This window comes from Lagenorhynchus albirostris, chromosome 10 (genome assembly GCF_949774975.1).
Source record: "Lagenorhynchus albirostris chromosome 10, mLagAlb1.1, whole genome shotgun sequence".
In the NCBI taxonomy this organism is placed as follows: Eukaryota; Metazoa; Chordata; class Mammalia; order Artiodactyla; family Delphinidae; genus Lagenorhynchus; species Lagenorhynchus albirostris.
Genome location: NC_083104.1, coordinates 82,304,633 through 82,326,801, shown reverse-complemented (window position 1 = coordinate 82,326,801; position 22,169 = coordinate 82,304,633). Strand labels below are relative to the sequence as shown.

Below are 22,169 nucleotides of genomic sequence, written 5' to 3'. Positions count from 1 at the left end.
GCTCCGCCCCTGCTTCCACATCGCAGTGACGCCCCTTCCGCCAAAGTTGTGTAGCCTTCTTGCGGCGCCTGCGCACTGTCGCATTACGGCGGAACTAATCCGGCGACCTTGAGCTTAGACACATTTAGTGCCAGGAAGGGAAAAGGGGGACCACAGAATGCGTCACACACCCGGAAGCGGAGATCCGGAAGTGGGGTTGGACAGGTTATCCCCAGGGGTGGGGCAGCGGAGGCCCAGGAAGAGGGGGAAAAAAGAAGGTGGAGGATCCTGGCTACTAATCTGAATCCGATACCGATTGTCTTAGACCTCAGAGACACAGAAAAGACAGAAGGGTGCCTCATCCCCCTTCCTCCCCTCCTCCCTCTCTTCAGCCTTAGCCATGGCGGAGGCAGGGGCCGGGCTGAGTGAGACCGTCACTGAGACAACGGTTACCGTGACAACCGAGCCCGTGAGAAAGGCGGGGGGCGGTGCTGTTTAGGGGTTGGGGAGATACCGGGAGGGAAGGGATAGCGCTTTGGAGAGTTGCTGGAGGGGCTGGGCCTGGGGATATGGGAGGAAGTGGGGTTGGGAGAATCTCAAGGTATTGGGAGATTTGGGGTGTGTCAGAGTTGGTGCAGAAGGCTGGTAAAGAGACCAGCAATAGAGTTAGGATATAGGTGATGCTTCTTGGAGTGGTGGTGTGTATAAGTAATGAAAAAACGGGAATTTGGAGATTAAAGAGCAAGGGATGTGCTGGGGGTAAATGAAGGGCTGTGTGAGAAAGCATGGTTGGAGGCCAGCTGCAGGGGAATTTGACTGGAACCATACTTATCAGTAAATATTTGTTGAAGGAATGATTGTAAAAGGAAGCAGAGGGAATGAGGGAACAAGAAAAGGGAGATGAAGATAGTATTTTGAAAAATCAGAGGAGATATAAATAGAGAAAAATGTAGTATTTTTGCAAAAACAACTTAAGCTGCCTTCAAAGGGAGAAGGTTGTGTTGGGTTTAATAACCCTTGGACTAAGGGAGTTTAGAGTAATAGTTACTAGAGATGCCAGGATGCTGGGGAATAGGTGGATAACAGGTGGGGAGGGCTGGGCTTGAGGATGAGAGAGGTGAGAACAGAGTTCTTTCTTTAATGGGAAAAAGAGTAGGGGGTCTGGAAAAAAAGAAAGGGAGATCAAAGATTAGGCATTGGTGACTGAGAAAATAATTTCCATGTATTAATACCACCAAGGATGATTTGGGGAGGAAGATGGAGAAACAGCGAGGATTATATTTTCCTTTGAAGATTTGCTGGGACCTTTCCTAGGTTAGGAATTGTATCTTCTCTGTATACTAGTGGTTACCAAGAACAGGAAATAATACTTCATGATTCCTCAAGGGACTCCCTGAGGCCAAAAATCTGTTCTATTTTATCTTCTCCCAGCCCTCAGCTCCTCTGGCACTATGTCTGATCCTGATTGAGTGGGGGAAGGGAAGAGAGGAGGCCCCCGGGAGGAAGTGGGAAAGGTTAATAGGAGGGGACTAGCTAGGTATGGCCATCCTTCTTAACGTTCCAGGAGAACCGGAGCCTAACCATCAAACTTCGGAAACGGAAACCAGAGAAAAAGGTGGAATGGACGAGTGACACTGTGGACAACGAACACATGGGCCGCCGCTCATCAAAATGTGAGTAATTGTTGGCCCACAGTAACCCTGGAGTCCTGGCTCCCCTCAGCATGTCTTCTGCCTTCTTACATTCACTGACCTTCCCGAAGCCCCCAGATGCTCACAATCCTGTGGCTGTCCTGGTGGTTCTCCGGTATCAGGGAGAGAAGGTTAAGGTTAGAGGAACAGAGGTAGGGAGAGGCTTGAATTGGGATGTGCCAAGGCGTAAAGTCAAGAGGTATCTGAGGTGGGAGAAGTGGAGCTTCGGATTCCTGGCTGGAAAGGACGAGGGAGTTGGGTGTCTGAGTCCCAGGATGTGGGCCTGGGGAAGTTGGTTCCTGGAAGGTAGGAGGAGAAAATGGTGAAAGTAGGGATTTTTACTGAGATCCAATGGGAATGGAACTGATGCTCCATCTTATCTCTTCCTCCTTTTTAACTGGGCTCCTCCCTCCAAATCCAGGCTGCTGTATTTATGAGAAACCTCGGGCCTTTGGCGAGAGCTCCACGGAGAGTGACGAGGAGGAAGAGGAGGGCTGTGGTCATACACACTGTGTACGGGGCCACCGCAAAGGACGGCGTCATTCAACCCCGGGACCAAGCCCCACCACCCCTCCCCAGCCTCCTGACCCCTCCCAGCCCCCTCCAGGGCCAATGCAGCACTAAATTTCTCTCTGCCCCACCATTCCTGTGTCTGTCTGGCCCTGAATGTATTCATGTGGCTACTCGGGGACTTAACCCATGGTTTGGTCCCTTCTCCAGCCCCCTCCTCCCCTCTCCTCTGCCTGATAGAGGGAAGAGGGGGAGGAGGGTGGACAGAGATCCTGGAATTCTGACTTGCTGCTATTCCAGAACCCAGGCTTCTGGGTTCCCCCAGCCCTCATTTCTGCCTCCTCTCTTCAGGGATCCAGGCATCTTGGTCCCAGTCTTTTCCCTTTGTTCTCACTGCCAAACTACCTGTCCTGTGATCTAATTATCTTGGCCCCTTGCACTCTCTACTTGAGTTCCAAACAGTTAAATTGGGTTTCCAACAGCCCCAGCTTTCACTGCCAGGGTCCTAGTCAGATTCCAGGCAATCTTGCCCCAGCTATGCTTGTTAATCCTGGCTTAGAGCTTTTCCACTAATGTATTTATGTCATCCTAACTCTTAGTCCTTGCCTGTGGGATGTGAGGTCTTATGTGAGACCTCAGGGCTCCTAGCCCTTTCCCTCCTCTCCTGCCCACTCCCGTCATGCCCTTAAGAGGAGTTAGGAGAGAGAGAGGTCTTTGTCATTCTCACCTTGGGAGAATGGGAAATGGAAAAAGAAATAGTCATGTCTTCTCCCCTCACCATTCTCGTGTGACTTAGGGTTTCTGACAAAGCTGGCTTCAAGACTGGTCACTTAGAGCCAACTATCTCCTCAGCCTTTGGTCTTCCAGCTTAGGAGACAGATCCAACACGGTCCCAGGGGCCTGCGTCCCTGGGAGAGGAAGGAACAGGGAGGGAGCAAAGAGATGTACTCTCACCCCTTCCTTCCTAGGCTTTGATGTCTCTGCCAGCCCAGATGTCCTGGCCTTCCCCACCCCTTACTGGGATCTAGATATCATTTTCCAGGCCTCTTGCCATGCACAGTTGCAGAGATCAGTCAAATCCATACCACCACTGAGATCTCACTTATTGCCACAGATGCACAAAATAAATAACCCAACATCACAAAATGTGTTAAATACGGGCCCATTTATACATATGGGGAAAGAAGTGAGGCTATATACAAGGGTGAATTTGGGGTGTCTGGGCCATTCCCAGGTTGAGGAAAGGAGAGGTAGCACCATTGGTTGCTTGTTGTATGTGCAGGGGGGAGGTTTTAAGAAGGTTCTTAATGGGAAAAGGCTGTAAGCATAGAAAGCTGCCATGGTGGAGTAGAACTGGCCTGCCCCCTTCTCCCCCAAAAAGAGGGCCCTAAGGCCCAGGCCAGAGTCAAGCCTCTTGTTTTGGGGGAGGAGGCTTTTGTTTCTCTTGAGGAGAAACCTCAGAATGGACGAGGCAGGGAAACCCAACCCTCAGACCTGTGGAGAGGGCACTGGGCCCTTCTTTGCCAGGAGGAGAGGCAGGGGTGGGAGGTAAATGTTTGACCGGCAGGGCCTCTGTGTATTAAACATGGGCCAATTACCAGTACTGATGGGGCAGGACCTGTTCCCCAATTCAGGCCCGGGAAAGATAGAAGGGGAGAGATCCCTTGGGAAGTACTGGGGTAACCAAGGGAGAGAAGCATCCCAAGATTTGGTGGGGGGAGCAGGAATGAATTAAGCTTCGGGCATGGATGCGGAAACTGGAGGCCAGTTGAGATCCTAACTATCTGGAAGAAAACAGACAATGTAGGTGGAGGGGTGCTTATCAATACACCAGCAATGGGCGTGGACATGATGCCTGGAATGAGTAAGGATTTCCGTGCCCAAGAGGAAGCAGCCTTATTTCTGACCAAGCCAGAATAAGGGTTGTGGGTGAGCTTCTCAGCCTTCCGCTGGCACGAGGCAGAGGGGGACGCGGGGGTCGCGGGTGCACAGCAGCGGGAAGACGCGCTCACCCAGGGGACCGGGCGCCTGGAAGGCGAAGAGCAAGTCCAGAGAACGGCCGTCGTAGAAGGCCACGCGGCCCCGCTCCCAGTCCAAGTCCACGCGGATGCGCCGCGGCTGGGGCCCGGCGCCGCCCAGCGGGGTGGGCTCCGGGGCCGTGAGCGCCCACAGGCGGCCGCCGCGATCCTCCACGGCCCACACAGCCTCCGCGGGACATAGGCCTACTCTGCCCTTGCGTCGCACCGACTCCCCGGCCACGCCCAGGGCATAGCGGCTCTCCCCGTCGTCCTCATCCTCCCCGGAAGAGTCTCCGCGGGAGGCGGTGTCGGAGATCTCCACCTCCCAGCAGTGGCGGCCAGCCCTGAAGCCCTGCGCGCCCAGCACCGCCGGGAGCTGATCGAAGCGCCCCGGGCCGTCGCGGGGTGCGGGTGTCCCCGGTGGGGCCAGTCGGACGCTGCGGCGGTCCGCGGAGACCAGCAAGCGGCGGTGAGCGGTGCCAGGATCCAGGGTCAGGTCGGCTGGAGAGGAGAAAGCAGGGGGAGGACCGTGTGAGCTGGCTTTCCGAATCAGAGGAGGGATAGGATGGAGAGGATGCGCGGAGGGTACACAAGAGGCCCACAGCAGCTCAAAAGGCTGCTGTAGGACCGAAGAGGGTGAAGGCATACGAAGAGCAGGCTTGGGCAAGACCCAACCTGCGCTGATGGGCCACTTCCTTCTGGAGAATTGAACTTGGAGAAGGACCCTGCTGGCCCAGGGCAGGGGGCACAGTGCAGAGACTGAAGGAGGGGTTGCCCGGGTTTGCGGGCTTGGCGGCAGAGTGAGGCTCGTCTGACTTCTAGGGAGGGTGAGGACTGATACCTCAATCTGCAGCATCTGGGGTGGGGGTGGGGGGGTGGGAGCTGGGTCAACAGGATGGAGAAGATGGAGCTAAAGAGGAAGACTGATACCAGATACCAGCACCGCACGTGATAGAGGGGAGGGCCAGAGGGAGAAATCCAAGTATCCTGAGAAACCAGCCCACCACCCGCAGGAACAGGTGGGAGTAGACAGGCCTATTTCTATAGGGAGCGCAGGGCAGAGGAGAGAGAAGGTGGTGATAGCCAAAGGGACCAGAAAGAACTAGTCATTGGCCTTGTGTGTATGGGGTGCTTTGAGGAAAGATTTCTGGATTAGGGGTGCTAGAAGCAATCTGGGTTGGGTGGGATGGTGGGTGACCAAGAGGGCGGAGCACCTTCTCTAGGCAGTTTAAAGAAGGGTAGAGGGCAGCCTTGGAAGTGATGGAAGGAACTCCCCAGAAGCTGCAGAGAAGGCCCAGAGCCTCAGGGGCAAGGAGACGTGGGAATCCTGGGACACTTCTGGAAGGGAGTGATGAGAAGTGGTGGCAGCAGGGATTCCCCAGAAGCAGCTGACCCCTAGGGGTCTGTTGTGTGAGTGTATGAACGGGTAAGAGGAGAGAATAGCTGGAATATGAGGAATGAAGGATAGACCTTGTTATAGGTTGAATTGTGTTCCCCCCCGAAAGTTGTGAAGTCCCCCCAATACCTCAGAATTTGACTGTATTTGGAAATAGAATCTTTACAGAGGTAATCAAGTTAAAATGAGGTCATTAGGGTGGACCCCAATCCAATATATCCAGTGTCCTTATAAAAAGGGGAAATTTGGACCCAAAGACAAGTGTGTATAGAGAGAAGATGCTGTGAAGACAGGGAGAATGCCATCCACAGGCCAAGGAACGCCTGAGGCTATCAGAAGCTAGGAGAGAGTCCTGGAACAGAGTCTCCCTCTCACCCCGCAGAAGGAACCAACACTGTTGACACCTTGACTTCTACCTCTAGAATCATTTAACTTCTGCCTCTAGAACGATGAGACGATAAATTTCTATTGTTTAAGCCACTCAGTGTGCAATGCTTTCCTATGGCAGTCCTAGGAAACTAATACAGACATCAAAAAGGACTTGATCATATTTGAGAGAGAGAAGGGAATAAACTGAAAACAGCCTCTCATTTAGTTCCCTCCCTTGTGCCTTCCTTACCCGTCAGTCTATGAAGCATGTTTTTGACCACTGGGTAATCTTCAGGGAGATCGTCTTCTGAGTTAGATGACTTGGGAGTTGGGGCATCAAACCTGGATAGATGAGGGAGAAGGGTCAGGAAATTGGTAGACACCCTCTGCTCTCTGATGTCCCCACCTCTATCCCACTCACACCTCTGGAGCAGAAAAGGGTGAGGCCACACCCTCAAAACCTGTCTATGAGTGGGGACAAAGGTGTGGCTCCTGTAAGAAGATGGACGTGGCAGCTGATAGTGGAAAAGAAAAAACAGTAAACATGGAACTCACCTTCTCCATGTCTTCTTCGTATCCTGGGGTGGGCAGAAAAAAACATGGATGTGAGCTCTGGGCTTCATACTGTGGGGAGCTCTTCCCCCACCTCCTCAGGTAGCTGGGTCTGATTTGGTGAGGTCCCTCCTCGCATCTCCGACTGATCTCACCTCTTTATCCCCTGTGCTCCCTTTTCCTCTCATTCTCCCCCTTCCCTTTTCATGACCTTTCCTTCCTCTCAGTCACCACTTTCTCATCCTCCTAACTCCACCCCTACCGTCCTCCTCCCTTTGCCGTGCTGCAAAGCCTCTCAGTTCCCCTTCCCCAGCCTCATCCAGGCTTTTTTCTTGCCCCCAGAGTCCTCACCGTTCCCTGTTTCCTCCCAGCCCGCCCCCCTTCCCTTTCTCAGTGGCCCCCATCCTTATCCACCTTACTGAGGGTGTATCCCAGATAAACATCCCCCGCCTCCTCCATCACACAGACCAAACACATACTTAGAGTCCTTAGGCTAAGAGTTCATTTATAAAATCCTTATAATAAAGCTGCTTCCCCTCTTGCCATAAAAGCCCAGTGTCGTTTATAGGGCCCTTTGTTCTGTGTCTCTCTACCCTGACCAAGGAAGCAGCTGGACTTGGATGTGTCCCAGAAGGCCCAGCAGATCTGCAGGGTACCATGAGAGCCAGGAGAGGGCGCTGAATGCTCCCCATCCAAATACTAGGATTCCCTCTTCCGACTTCGCAGTCTAGTGGGAAAGACTGGGGCAGACCCAGTGAAGGGGAGAGAGGAAAGGCAATTTGCCTAATTATGCCAATTACACCTAGACTAGGTATATGTAGACTTCAAAGGGTGGAAGCAAGACTCGAGACCAGCTCGGCTGCTGGCGAGAAGCCAGGCGGGAATGCGGGGCGCCTGGGGGTCGGCAAGGGAATGGGGTTGGTTGACGGCCAAAGAGTCAGGGCCCAGGAGGGACGCGGGAGGCTAGGTGGGTGGGTGATCAGGGTGGGATGTGGAGAGGAGCCAGAGGTCCCAACGTCTGTTTTCCCGGACCTTGCCTCCACCCGTGGCCGCCTCTGCCTGGGGCCCTGGGAGGAGCGGAGGATAACAATAACAACACAGCAAGGCCCAGGCCGGAGCCCGGGGACCCACCCCACGACACGGCAGGGGAGTTTGGATCTGCCTCCCTCCCTTCTTCCCAACTTGTGACAGCCGCCTCCTTCCCCGCCCCTCCACTCCAGCTTTTTGTCCATCCTCCCTCCTGCTTCTCCTCCGCTGAGCGAGTTCTGATCTCCCTCACCAACCTCCCAGGCACCCAGCACCCTCCCCTCCGCCTGGCCTCCGCCTCCGGGGCGCCTAGCGGCGTCTTTTCCCAGCCTCCCAGTTCCCGCGCTCTTCGCCGGGCCTTAGGGGTCTCCTCCTGTTCTGTCTGGTGCCCCAACCCCTTCCCTCCAGCCCCTCTCCCAAGACTCAGGCATCCGTCCAGCTTCGCTCTGGGCAAAGCGTCAACTCCCTCCCGGCATCTCTCACTTGACAGCTGCCGCCCCCCCGTCCTTTGCTTTTCTTTCCCCAGCTCCATCTTTTGCCTAAACTTCGAGAAGGGCCCCAGCTCGGGAGGTGACATTCCCCGCTTCCCCAGGGAGCCCGCGGATGGCCCCTTCGGCCGACAGCTGCGGACGCGCGAAGCGCACCCCTGCCTCACCTCTCCGTGCGGGGCCAGGCAGCCCATGGTGGGGATGCGGCCCCCTCGGCGTTTCCCAGTTCGGGCCCCGGGCTCGGCCAGCTTCTCCCGCAGCTCGCGGCTGATCCGCACTTCCACCGCCAGCCGCACGTTAGACCTCAGGCTGCGGCGGGGGCACGGCCGGCCGCAGCACGGGCAGGCGGTGGGGGGCACCTCGGAGCCGGGAGGCGGCGGGGTCCCCCAGCGGCGGTCCAGGCACGCGCGGCAGAAGCTGTGCTCACACGCCAGGAGCACCGGGTCCTCGAAGAGGCTCCCGCACAGCGGGCACGTCGCTAGCTGCTCCAGGCGCTGCACCAGTCCCCGGCCCAGCGGCTCGGATGCCTCCATGGGGAGCCAGCGTCCGGGCGCCGTCCCTTCCGCGACCGTCGCGACCACCTTCGGGCTACTCAGGTGGCTGAGCGCCTCTGCTGCTGGTTGCGTCGCTGCCCCTCTCTCCGCCTCCCACATTAACTTTCTGACGCTTTCTGGCGCTCTCCTGGAATCGCCTCTCTCTTCAACCAGTCTGTCTCCGCCAATCTCTTCACTACGTCAGGCTTTATAGGGAGGGAGGAGGCCCCTGCGGGAGGTAAACATCAGGGCTTGCGTAACACCCCATCTGGTTCTCCCGCTTCCCCGTGAGGTTTGGAGGAGGAGGGTGGAAGGGACATCTAGGTCTCGAGCCAAGGAGGTGTTCGCTAGGGGGCGCTCTGGAGGCAAGGTATCAAGGTGTGGGGTGGGTAGCCCCCGTCACCGCCCCCCCCGAATTGCTCGAATCTCGCCTCCGCCTTGGCCTGCTGTGTACAGGTGGGCAGGGCGCCCCGGCTCGCTTTTGGCATGTGTGCCCACATCGCCAGGGTGTGTCATTCTAGGTGGCTGGCACACCTACATCTGGGGGCCTGGGGCCAGGAAGCAGGGATCCTGGTTTGTGCGGCTTTGGCAGGCCTCTGAGTGTTGGTGTGTGGCTGGCATTCCAGAGGCCTCTCTCCTCTCCATCTTTCTGCCTTACCTATTAAGGGCTTGAGGACACTGAAGCTGTGGGGTAAGTGGTGGAGAGCAGGCGCCCACACCCCCACCTCAAGGAGTCAGCGTAGGGCTCTCTCAGCTGTACCTCTGGCTGGCTCCCATGGCCTCCCTTGTTTCTTCCTATGTCTCTCTTTCTAGTTGTCTGTCTCTCTTTTCCCTGTGTATGTTTTTATTTCCACTTTTCTCTTTCTCTCCTTCTTCGGCATGTACCCAAAGGTTGTCTATTTTCACTCTTTTGGTCAACTGAGGCCCAGAGACCTGGCACTGTCAAGGTCACACAGTAAGGGAATGACCTGAAGTGGAACCATACCCAGATCTTCTGATTCATGGCCTTGCTGTGATTCCACCCTGCCGCTCTTTAATTTCAGATCCCTAGAACTCCCTTCTACTTTCTGATTTTTTTTTTTCCGGAGTTTTCCTCATGCCCTCTTCCCTCACCTCCATCTCTCTGTCTCTTTCCTCCTTTCCTCTCCTCTTCCCTCCTTTCCTTTCTTCCTCCTTGCTCCCTCTTCTTCCTAGTTCCTCCACCTCTCTCACGCTAGGCCTTTCTGTCTGGTACCCCTGTGCGGTTGTGAATAAGTAAACATTCAGATGTCTACAACTATGATCACACACACTGTTGTACAAACATGCGTGTGCATCCAGCAATGTCTAAATGCCCCAAAATGCACAAATAGGCAGATACTTTCATATAATGCAAAATCACAGATATGCCCAAATAGTCTCATACACACTGAATATCACTGGGACGGACATCCAGAATTATTTAGGGACAGATAGACATACTCAAAGAACACATGCAAAGAGACACTCTGTCATTAGTTTTATTGTCAATTAGAACAGCAATACAACAACAATAAGTCTTTATGAAGCAGCAGCATGTTATTAGGCAACTCCTCCAGGCATCCTTCTTTCCCCTACTTATCAGGGAGACACTCAAACGTGACACCCTGATAAACAAGGTACACAAATCAACACACTCATCTTGGAAAAACCTCCCAGCTCCATGCTCATAAAACACACAGCTATCCAAGAAAAAGATTTCAGATATGACCAAAGTCTATTTTGTAAAATGGACATCCATGTAATGATAGGTAGAATAAAGTTCCCCCAGAGATGTCTATGTCCTAATTCCTGGAACCTGTGAACATGTTACCTTACATGGCAAACGGGAATTAAGCTTGCAGATGGAATTAAGGTTGCTAATCAGTTGAGTTTAAAGTAGGGAGATTATTCTAGATTATCCAAGCATCCTTAAAAGTGGAGGACAAGGACTTCCCTGGCGGTCCAGCAGTTAAGACTCCACACTTTCGCTGCAGGGGGGTGCTGGTTGGATCCCTGGTCGGGGAACTAAGATCCCACATGCTGCATGGTGAGCCAAAGAAAAAAAAGAAAAAAGTGGAGGACAGAAGCGGAAGAAGACAACCAGAGAGATAGAAGCTTATCTCTCAGCCTGACGTTGCTGGCTTTGAAGACTGAGGATGGGGGGTCATGAGCAAAGGAAGTGGGTGGCCACTAGAAGCTGGAGAAGGCTAGGAGATGGATTACAGATGGAATCCAGCCCCGCCGGCAGGGCTTAATTTTAGCCCTGTAAATCCTATTTTAGACTTCTGAACTACAGAACTATAAGATAATAAATGTGTGTTGTTTCTCAGATTTCAAACAAAAGTTTGTGATAATTTGTTACAGTAGCAAATAGGAAACTAATACACATGCTTTCCCTTTCTCCCTCAGTCTCTGGCCCTTTGGGACTGTATGCACTTGTTTTTGCCCCTTCCAGTTTGTCACGTTTTTCAGATTTCTCTGCCTCTCTGGGCTTTCTTATCTGTCCTCTTCTGTCTCTCTGTCTCTGTCTCTGTCTCTCTCTCTCTTTTTTTTTTTTTTGGACTGCTTCATTTTCTTGGATCTATCCCCACCCCAAGGCCTCTTGGACATTGGGTTCTTTCTGGATCTGGGCCTGGAATATCAGAGAAATGCCTCTGAGTCTCATCAGGAACCTTGTATCGTCACCAGTTCAAGAGCCTTTCTATGACCTTCAAGTCCTAGTCGATGGTTCACATCCTTAGTTGCACATTAAAGTCACTGGGGGAACTTTTAAACTCCTGATGCCCAGGAGACACCTCAGATAATTAAACAGAATCTCTGGGGATGGGTCCCAGGAATCAGGAGTTTTAAAAGCTCTCCAGGTGATTCCAATGTTTAACCAAGGGGGGACCCACTGTCTTACATGTTGAGGTTACAGGTGGACCTTCCCCTCCCCATTTTGCTCCTTATGCTTTACCTGCAGTGCCTTATATTTTCTGTTCCTTGAGCATAACAAGACTGACATTACCGCCAGGCCTTTGCACTCATGTTCCTTCCTCTAGCAATATCCGTGGCTGTCTCCACCTTCTCATTCAGGTCTCAACTCAAAGGTAGCATATTCAGAGAGACTTCTTTCACCACTGTATCTCAAGTAGTTTTCCTCCAAAGTGCTCACTGTCTCTTTACCCAGATATATTGATTCATGGTATTTATCACTATCTGAAATGATCTATTTATCTGGTTTGATCTGTTTCTATCCAACAGAAGGTAGCTTTATAGGAACAGGAACCTAGCCTGGTCACTGCTGTTTTCCCTGAACCCGGAACCGTGCCTGGCACACAGACGGTCTCCATAAATATATAGCCAGTCATTGAACTGCCCATCACCAATGGGGCAACGTGAAAGAATCTTTTGACTGACTCTGCTTAGATCTTCTAAATGCCAGATACAGATATTCTTTTTATTGTTTTTAGATTTTTGAGTTTTATTTTATTTGTTTTTTATACAGCAGGTTCTCATTAGTTATCTATTTTATACATATTAGTGTATATATGTCAATCCCAATCTCCCAATTCATCCCCCCCCCACCTCTTTCCCCCCTTGGTGTCCATTACAGACACAGATATTCTTATCCTTCTCAATCAACAGTCATTCTTCACTGGCAGACGCCAGGCCCAGTGCTGGGGGATGCTCATATGAAGTGAGACATGGTGTTCAGTCTGGCTCAAGAAGTTCATGATCCAGCTGAAACTTGCGTTCTACAACCAGATGATGAGGATTTCTGCTAAAAATGCTTTAGCTCAGCTTTTAAGCAGTAGTTGCTGTGAGTTCACACTTAATGATTTTAGGACATGTAGTGCAGGGAAAAGGCATTTGGAAACAGACGTTGCCAGGAAATGTCTCACTTCTCATGACTGTCTCCCTCCCTCACCAGAATCTCCATCAACTCTGCACTTGATCCTCTAACTCCCCCTTGGGTTTATTCTGTCTCCGGAGAGCTGGGAGGGTGGAGGTGATTGTTAGTGTGTGTTGGCTTGGCTTGGCTTGGCTTGCTCTAGTTGACCGTGACTGGATCCTGCCTCTCTGTTAGCACCACATCTTCTTAATGTAGGTGTCTCCCACATAACTGTTCGCACCTCTTTCCAGCTCTCTCCAGGATGTCTGCTTGTGGTGTTGTGGAATGTTGCAACTAAACACCCATGCATGGCCCTGGAGATGCTAGAGGTGCGAAGGCCTTACCTAATCCCCTCATTTCTTTTCCATCTCTTCCTTTTTTTCTCTCTTTTTGTTTATTCTTCAGTTTATCTCTCCCCCATATCAGTCACATCCCCATCTTTTTAAACAGCCTACAAGTCTTGGGACTTCCTGGTGGTCCAGTGGGTAAGCCTCCGTGCTCCCAATGCAGGGGGCCTGGGTTCTATCCCTGGCCAGGAAACTAGATCCCGCATGCCGCAACTAAGACCCGGCGCAGCCAAATAAATAAATATTTTAAAAAGTAATAATAAAGAGCCTACAAGTCTTTGGGAGACTTGGAGAGGGAGAGGGAGATATGAAAAGGTGTTTGGGAGACTGATGACAAGCCAGCCAAGGTCCCTGCCCTTAGGAAGTATGATAAGGCAGGTAAAATATATCCATCATCATCCAAAATCTGCCATTACTGAATCAGGGAGTGTGATGAGGCAAACAAGGTATATCTATCATCAACCAAGATATGTCATTACCAAATTGTAAAGGTGTGCTGAGGGGAGAAGAGTGAGTGGAGGATTATGTTTACAGATCAGAGAATGAGTGAAAACGATTTCAGGAAGACTTCCTGGAGGAGGTGGCTTATAAATGAAGGATGGGTTGGGTTGAGCAGGAGACAAATGAAAAAGCCTGAACAAAGAATGTGAAGCATCTTTGGGGAAAAAACTGGAAGTGGGAAAAGAGGCCCAGGGGTAAGAAGCACAAATGAAGGAGACCATTACTCTTTCTCAATTCCCACTTACTCTTCCCCTTCCCAAAGATTTTCTTCGAATTCGATTGCTTCCAGAAAGACTCTTCTTTTTTTTTTTTAAGATTCTTTTTTTTAAAAGACTGCTGTTTACAATGTGCTTTAACAGAACTGAAAGTCCTAATAGAGCACGGCTCTATTAGGAATAGGAATAGGAATATTTCCTATTCAAGGGCTCCAGGAACTCTGGGTAAAACACCCCCTGATTCAGGAAGGGTGAACTTAAGATAGAGATAGACGACAAGGATTTGACCAGATTAACCAAACAATCCTGATACTCAAAAATGTGACCAAGGTTATATAGGACTGTCATCTTTATTGCCTGGTCTCTTGTTTAACCTTTTAACAGCTGCAGGGTTGAGAGTCCAGCCATTTTACAGTGAGGAGTCAGATTCCAGCACGGTAAGGGATTTGCCTGGGCTCAAACAGCTGGTTAGAGGCAGAGCCAGGACTGAAATGCAGATCTACTGCCTCCAAATTCTGTGCTCTTTCCCTTAAAAATTACTTCGTCTCTTCTGAGACTTTATTTTCCCTCCTGTAAGCCTCCTTTGTCCCTCTCCCTTTAAATCCCTGCTTAAGGCTAACAGTTTCTCCAGGATGTTGCCCCTCCTCAAGTTCATTCTGGATACTCATTTATTCTCCTTCCTTCTGACAACCCCCCATCAATGTCACTGACATTACTTTATCTATCCTTTAAATTCCCCCTTAAACATTTGCTAATCATTCTTCTCTTCTCAGTGCTCCCTAAGCCTTCTTATTCCCCCATCCTTTAGCAGTGTTCCTTTAAGAGCCATGCATTTATTCATCCATTCATTTAATCATTCAAGAGCTATTTACTAAGCACCTACTGTATGTCAAACACTGTTCTAGGAGTTAGGATACAGTGGTGAACAAGCCAGCCATGGTCCCTTTCCTCTGGCAATTTTATTTATTTATTTAGGCTTCGTTGGGTCTTCATTGCTGCGTGCGGGCTTTCACTAGTTACAGCGAGCGGGGGCAACTCTTCCTTGTGGTGTGCAGGCTTCTCATTGCGGTGGCTTCTCTTGTTGCGGAGCACGGGCTGTAGGTGCGCGGGCTTCAGTAGTTGCGGCACCTGGGCTCAGTAGTTATAGCTCCTGGGCTCTAGAGTGCAGGCTCAGTAGTTGTGGTGCATGGACTCAGCTGCTCTGTGGCATGTGGCATCTTCCTGGACCAGGGATCGAACCGATGTGCCCTGCATTGGCAGGTGGATTCTTAACCACTGCCACCAGGGAAGTCCCCCTCTAGCAATTTAGATCCTATTGAGAAAGACTAACTAATAAGCAAGTAAACAAATAAATTAACAAGATAATTATAGATGTGATAAGTGCTTTGGAGAATATAAAGTGGGTAATATACAAGGAATTAACTGTAGGACATGCACACTTCTTTTAAAAGGGTGTTCGAAAAAGCTTCTCTGAGGAGGTGACATTTGAGCTGAGCCCTGACTGATAAGAGGGAGCCAGCAGTAAAAAGAGTTGGGGGAGAGCTTTCCAGGCAATGGGAACAGCAGGTGCAAAGGCCCTGAAGTAGGAAAGATCTGGATGAAGATCACATGCTATGAGGTGTGATGAGAATGGTTTAAAATGAGATTGGAGAGGTACTAAGAGCCAGGCTGTGCAGGACCTTAGGGACCAGGATAAGAAGTTGAGTTTTGTTCTACAAAGTGCAATGCCACTGAAGGGCTTTAAGAGGGGAATTTACATGGTCCAATTTATGTATTTAAGACATTCACTTTGTCCTAGTCATCTTTTCTTTCCATTTCCTTTTCTAACTCTCATCCTGTTTCACGTATTCAAGATGAGCATCTCATTTCCTGCCCATTTCCCCATCAGGAAGAATGAGTCTTCCAAACAAACAGTGTATTAACCTGTACAGTGCACCAAGTGTAGCTAATTTGACTCTGATTCCTGCCTATATTACAGAGTTCAAAGAATCAGAGATTTGTAGAATATTAGAGTTGAAAGGGGCTTTAACCCTTATATTGCAGATAAGAAAATTGAGGCCTAGAGGGGGTGTCCTAACTTGTCCAAGATAACTGGTAAGTGGGGAAGCCTTTGTGGACCTCATCCTTCAAGAGCGCAAGAGCAAACTGCTTCCTGTTTCTTAGACACTCATTTCAATTAAAAAGGTATTAACTGACTACTCAGTATATGCCCAGAGTTGGGGCCCAGCTTGACAAGGAATAGGAAGAGCAAATGACAAGGTCCATTCACAGCCACACTGGGGTGTGATGGTGGGCATAACAACAACTGCCCTCAGGCAGCTTAGAGTCTGAGGGTGAGAGATACTGAATAATCACACAATGTATACAAACAGTGATACGAAGGAAGGTACAGGGTGATGAGAACTGTACCAGGAAGGCCTCAGTACAGGAAGCAGAAATCACTCTAGGTACTTTAAGTAGCAAGAGATTTAACACAGGGAAGTAATTGACAAGAAAATCATTGAAAGGCCTGGAGAATTAAAAGTCATTAGGTCCTAACTGGACTCTTGGCTTCAAGGTCAATCACCATAGGCGAGAAATGCTGCAGCTACTGATAGCATAGCAGCCACTGCCCCAAGTGTCCTACTCCCATGCACCTCTCATGTTTATTGGAGATTGTCCACCTGACCATCTGCTATAGGAAAATGGCTTCCACTTCACTTCTGCCTTTCAAATCTCATACAAACACATCTGGGACTTCCCCAGTGGTGCAGTGGTTAAGAATCCACCTGCCAGTGCAGGGGGCATGGGTTCGATCCCTGGTCTAGGAAGATCCCACATGCTGCGGAGCAACTAAGCCCGTGCACCACAACGACTGAGCCTGCTCTCTAGAGCCCGTGAGCCACAACTACTGAGCCCACGTGCTTCAACTACTGAAGCCCGTACGCCTAGAGCCCGTGCTCTGCAACAACAGAAGCCACCGCAATGAGAAGCCCGCTCACACAACGAAGAGTAGCCCCCGCTGGCTGCAACTAGAGAAAGCCCGCGCACAACGATGAAAACCCAATGCAGCCAAAAAATAAATAATTAAAATTAGGAAAAAAAGAACAAACACATCTAATTGGCCGAACTTAATTCATGTCCAGAACCCTAGCTGCAAAAATCTCTGAGAAATAGTTTTTTACTGTCCAACCAGATAGAATGGGAATAAAGTCAATCCACGTATCTAGAGTTGCCAGGTAAAATACAAGCAAATTTGAATTTCAGGTAAATAATTAATTTTAAAAAAATATAAATATCTTCCAAATATGTTTGGGGGCATACTTATCCTAAAAAAAAAATTCATTATTTATCTGAAATTCAGATTTCAAGTAGGTGTCTTGTATTTGTACCTGCTAAATCTGGCAACTTTATAAAGATCCAGCACAGAGACTGACAGCAGGGGGCTCTAATTTAGATGAGGGGCTGAGGAAGGCCTCTCTGAGGAGATGACATTTAAGAGGAGACCTGAGAGATGAATAAGAGTTCATCAGGCACAGAGAGGAGGGAAGGGCGTTCCAGGCAGAGGAAACAGCTTTGCAAAGACTCTAAGGCAAGAACAATTTGGGCTAATTTAAACAAAGCTGGGGGAATTCCCTGGCTGTCTAGTGGTTAGGTCTCAGCGCTTTCACCGTCAAGGGCATGGGTTCAATCCCTGGTTGGAGAGCTAAGATCCCACAAGCTGTGCAGCATGGCCAAACAAACAAACAAAAACCCAAAGCTGGTGCATGGGGAGCTGGGGGGTAAAGATGGTATAAGGTGGATAAAAACTTAGGCAGAGACTAGATATGCAGAGTCTTAAGGTTTTTTTTGTTATTTATTTATTTATTTTTGGCTGTGTTGGGTCTTCGTTGCTGTGCGCGGGCTTTCTCTAGTTGCGGCCAGTGGGGGCTACTCTTCTCTGCGGTGCGTGGGGTTCTCATTGCGGTGGCTTCTCTCCTTGCGGAGCACGGGCTCTAGGCGCGCAGGCTTCAGTAGTTGTGGCTGGTGGGCTCTAGAGCGCAGGCTCAGTAGTTGTGGTGCACGGGATTAGTTGCTCCACGGCATGTGGGATCTTCCTGGACTGGGGCACGAACCCGTGTCCCCTGCATCGGCAGGCGGACTCTCAACCACTGCGCCACCAGGGAAGCCCCATTTTTGTTTATTAAATACATTCTTTTCCTTAATGGTTAAAGCAGATGCATGCTTGACAGGCTGTAAGACGGGCTGTTCTAGTTAACATATGACCAAGCAAATCATGTATTAGCCAGAGTGACTTCCCCATACCTCAACATGTGAACATTTCTTCCATCAAGCCCTAGGTAAGCGTATGACATTATGAGCAGTGACAGAACCAAAAAGAATAGTTCATGTTTATATAGAAATTTATAATCTTTAAAGCTTCTTATTATTTTTAAAATTTCACTAACCGCTCCAGGGGAATTACAGGGATGAAACCAGGGCCCAGCCTTGCTTGCCCAAGGTCAAGGCTGCCGAGGTGCACAGTCAAGACTGGGATTCAAGGGCTTCTTCTCCCAACCCAGTGTTAGAACCCTGATTCCTGACTCCCAGGGACAGAGACACAGAGACACAATGAGAGTCAGAGACATGGATTATGAGTCACAGAGACCAAGTCAGAAACATGAAAGCAAGCGTGAGGCAGAGTAGGGGCGCCCTTGAGGGAGACAGCAACACAGGGAGTGACCTAGAAAAGCCTAATGAGCTGGAGAGCTGTTGAGAGAGCCTCACGTGCCTCTCAGGTCTTGACCCACATGATGGACTGTCCCTCCCTCCCTTCCTCTTCCCAGGTGACCTGTCGCCAAAACATCACTGGCATGCTGCTGGCATCCAGCCTGCCAATTAGTTCAGGAGCCTCTCCCTCTGACTTCCTCCAGAGCCTCAGATGTACTCCTTTTTCCTCCCCCTCCCTCAACACTCCCCTGCTGCACAGTCCCGCCCTGCCCTGCCCTGCGTCCCTGGGAGGAAAACTGACTTCGGGATCTGGGGACTCTGCGGCTTCCCTCATCAAACCCGTCCCTGTGTAGAGCGTGGCATCTCGCACCCTTTTATCTCCCATCTCTGAGCACCTTTGCGAGCGTCTTGAAACCAGTGCTTGGTAGAGGCATCCACCGGCCACGCCCGGCGGCCCCCCGACCGCCCCCCACCAGGGGTGGTGTGTGTGGCAGGAAGGACAGGGAGGGGCTTCCAGGAGGTGGAGGAAAATGACCCCACCAAAGTTCATGGGATGGCTCCGAGGAAGCTGTAAAGATTCATTTACACGTAAGAGGAGAAAGGCAAAGGCTGCAGAGAAGTCACAGGAGGAATTAGTGGAGAACAGGGCCCATCAACTTAGATGAAGGGGACTGGAGAGTGAAACAATAGCACCAGGAATGAATGGGGAACAGAGATGGAGGGGAGAGAGATGTTCTCACAGAAGTGACTGGACCTGGGGAGAAGATTTGTCAGAACTAAGTTGGAAATGAGATGAGTTTGGAGAAGGGACAATAATAATACTTGTTACTTTTTAGAGCACTTTTTATATATTTTAATTTATTTCATCCTCATGAAGTAGATATCTTTACCCCCATTTTACAGATGAAGAAACTGAGGCTCAGAGAGGTCATGTGACTTGCCCCAAATCACACAGCTAAGACTCTGAACGGTCTCCTTTATCCTTTATACTAAAAGTGCTGCTGCTTCTGTATGTGGCATATTATATAGAAAAGAGAGATTAGACTTTCAGGAAGTTGAAGGTTTTTATCCAAGAAATATTTATGGGGACTTTTTTATGTGCCAGGCAATGTGCTAAGCCCTGAAGATGCTAAGACAGTCTGCCTTCAAAAGGCTGACCTAGGGACTTCCCTGGTGGCACAGTGGTTAAGAATCTGACTGACAATGTAGGGGACACGGGTTGGAGCCCTGGTCCGGGAAGATCCCACATGCTGTGGAGCAACTAAGCCAGTGTGCCACAACTACTGAGCCTGCGCTCTAGAGCCCACAAGCCACAACTACTGAAGCCAGAGAGCCTAGAGCCGGTGCTCCACAGCAAGAGAAGCCACCGCAATGAGAAGCCTGCGCACTGCAACGAAGACCCAACGCAGCCAAAAATAAATAAATAAATATATTTTTTTTAAAGGCTGAGCTAATTGAGGAGTAATGTGAGCAGTACAAATGGGACAGGAAGGCAGCCTAGATGACTGAGGGCTCTTCTCTGGGGGAGAGCAGCTTTCACAGGGGAAGTGATACAGTCTGGTCTCGAAAGAAGGGAAATATTTCCCCAGTGGATGGAGGGAGGGCGGGTGGGAGAGGGCCTTTGAGGCATAGGCAAGCCAACACAGTGTCTGGGAGAGCTCCAAGCAGTTGAGTGGGTTGAAAGAGAACAAAGGAGGGATATGAGGGGAATTGGATGGAGATCAGTAACTTTTAATTCACAATCTATTTAAAACCATTGCATAAACAAAGAGAAGCCACCGCAATGAGACGCCTGCACATGAGAAGCCCGCACACCACAACAAAGAGTAACCCCTGCTCACCGCAACTAGAGAAAGCCTGCGTGCAGCAACGAAGACCCAACACAGCCAAAAGTAAATAAATAAAATAAATTTAAAAAGAAAAACAAAAAAGACAAGGGAATTCCCTGGTAGTCCAGTGGTTAGGACTCTGTGCTTCCACTGCAGGGGAGCCAGGTTCGATCCCTGGTGGGGGAATTAAGATCCTGCAAGCCACAGGGTGAGGCAAAAAAAAAAAAAAAGGGCAAGAGATAAGTGATGGGAAAGATGTGGAGAAAAGAGAACTCTGTTGGTGGGAATGCAATCTGGTACAGCCACTATGGAAAATATTATGGAGGTTCCTCAAAAAATTGAAAATAGAACTATCATACAATCTAGCAATCCCCTTTCTGGTTATATATCCAGAGGAAAGGAAATCCATATCTTGAAGAGATAGCTTCATCACATTCAACACTATTCACAATAGCTAAGATATGGATACAACCTAAGTGTCTGTCAATAGATGAATGGATAAAGAATATATGTTGTTCATCCTTAAAAAAGAAGAAAATCATGCCATTTGTGACAACAGAAATGAAGCTAGAGGACATTATGATAAGTAAAATAAACCAGGTACTGAAAGACAAAAATAAAAACCACTGCATAGCTCTTGTCAGGGTTGATGAGGGATCTCACAACTATACAGTTAAGGGAAAGTGAGAGTGCTCCATTATGCTGGAGTAATAGGAACTTAAGTGAAGTAAAGAAACATTCATTGAGAATTTCTATGCGCCAGATAGCAAGCAAAGCAGTTTCACATACATTATCTAATGCAATTCATGTAGCTATTAAAAAGGATGTGGAAGACCTCTTTGGAGTGACTTGTGAAGATCTCTAAGACCCATAGCTTAAAAGTGCCAGACAAGGGACTTCCCTGGCGGTCTTGTGGTTAAGACTCCATGCTTCCACTGCAGGGGGCATGGGTTCAATCCCTAGTTTGGGAACTAAGATCCCACATTCCATGTGGTGTGGCCAGAAAAATAAAATAATAAAATAAAATACAAGTGCAAGGTAAAATAGAGCTACCATATGATCCAGCAATCCCACTCTTGGGCATATATCTGGAGAAAAGCATAATTTGAAAAGATACATGCACCCCAATATTTATTGCAGCATTATTTGCAATAGCCAGGACATGGAAGCAACTTAAATGTCCATTGATGGAAGAATGGATAAAGAAGATGTGGTACAAATATACAATAAAATATTACTCAGCCATTAAAAAAAGTGAAATAATGACATCTGCAGCAACATGGATGGACCTAGAGATTGTCATACTGTATGAAGTTATACAGAGAAAGACAAATATATGATATCGCTTATATGTGGAATCTAAAAGAACATGGTACAAATGAACTTATTTACAAAACAGAAATAGAGTTACAGATGTAGAAAACAAACTTCTGGTTATCAGGGAGAAAAAGGGTGGAGGAATAAATTGGGTGACTGGGAATGACATATACACACTACTATATAGAAAATAGATAACTAATAAAGACCTACTGCTTAGCACAGGGAACTCTACTCAATACTCTGCAATGGCCTATATGGGGATGGAATCTAAAATAGAGTGGATATATGTACATGTATTACTGATTCACTCTGCTGTAGAGCAGAAACTAACACAACACGGTAACTCAACTATACTCCAATAAAAATTAATTTAAAAAATTTAAAATATAGAAGTGCAAGATGAGTTATGATCCATACTAAAGACACACAGGGAAGTTTTGGTCAGAGGGAAAAGGGAGTACAGAGCCAGGGAAGCCCAAGAGAACAAGGTGTGTCTGGAGAAAGGTAGGTAGTTAACCTTGATGTTGTGTATGTTACCGATGTTTTCGTGCCTGGGGCTGGAGCTGAGAGGGACATGGAGCTTGCCATGCAAAAGGCTTAATATTAACCCTGCTCTCCTAGGTGAGTCTCAGAGACATTTTTTCTTTATTTTTTAAAAAATTGAGATAGAGTTGATGTACAGTATTATATAAATTAAGGGTGTACAACACTGTGATTCACAATGTTTAAAGGTTATACTCCATTTATAGTTATTATAAAATATTGGCTACAATCCCTGTACAATGTATCCTTATAGCTTATTTATTTTACACATAACAGTTTGTACCTCTGA

General features: G+C 49.0%; 2 protein-coding genes across 2 annotated transcripts; one reads left to right on the top strand and one right to left on the bottom strand.

The window, feature by feature from the left end:
• The first annotated feature begins 168 nt into the window (after positions 1-168).
• On the top strand, positions 169-3,326 carry PPP1R11 (protein phosphatase 1 regulatory inhibitor subunit 11). Its single transcript, XM_060163432.1, has 3 exons — positions 169-448; positions 1,544-1,652; positions 2,092-3,326. The coding sequence occupies exons 1-3, from the start codon at positions 380-382 to the stop codon at positions 2,292-2,294; spliced, it is 381 nt and encodes a 126-aa protein (XP_060019415.1). The 5' UTR covers positions 169-379; the 3' UTR covers positions 2,295-3,326.
• On the bottom strand, positions 3,267-8,818 carry RNF39 (ring finger protein 39). The gene is made up of 4 exons (XM_060163419.1): positions 8,197-8,818; positions 6,519-6,541; positions 6,214-6,305; positions 3,267-4,699 (listed from the first exon to the last, which is right to left on the bottom strand). Exons 1-4 carry the CDS (start codon positions 8,680-8,682, stop codon positions 4,119-4,121), a joined length of 1,182 nt encoding a protein of 393 aa, XP_060019402.1. The 5' UTR covers positions 8,683-8,818; the 3' UTR covers positions 3,267-4,118.
• Between the last annotated feature and the right edge of the window lie 13,351 nt (positions 8,819-22,169).

Coding starts and splice junctions, on each gene's coding strand:
- PPP1R11 (XM_060163432.1), top strand. CDS start 380: ATGGCGGAGGCAGGGGCCGGGCTGAGTGAGACCGTCACTGAGACAACG. Junction 449..1,543: donor TTACCGTGACAACCGAGCCC/GTGAGAAAGGCG, acceptor TTAACGTTCCAG/GAGAACCGGAGCCTAACCAT. Junction 1,653..2,091: donor GGGCCGCCGCTCATCAAAAT/GTGAGTAATTGT, acceptor CTCCAAATCCAG/GCTGCTGTATTTATGAGAAA.
- RNF39 (XM_060163419.1), bottom strand. CDS start 8,682: ATGTGGGAGGCGGAGAGAGGGGCAGCGACGCAACCAGCAGCAGAGGCG. Junction 6,542..8,196: donor GCCTGGCCCCGCACGGAGAG/GTGAGGCAGGGG, acceptor TGCCCACCCCAG/GATACGAAGAAGACATGGAG. Junction 6,306..6,518: donor ACGAAGAAGACATGGAGAAG/GTGAGTTCCATG, acceptor TCATCTATCCAG/GTTTGATGCCCCAACTCCCA.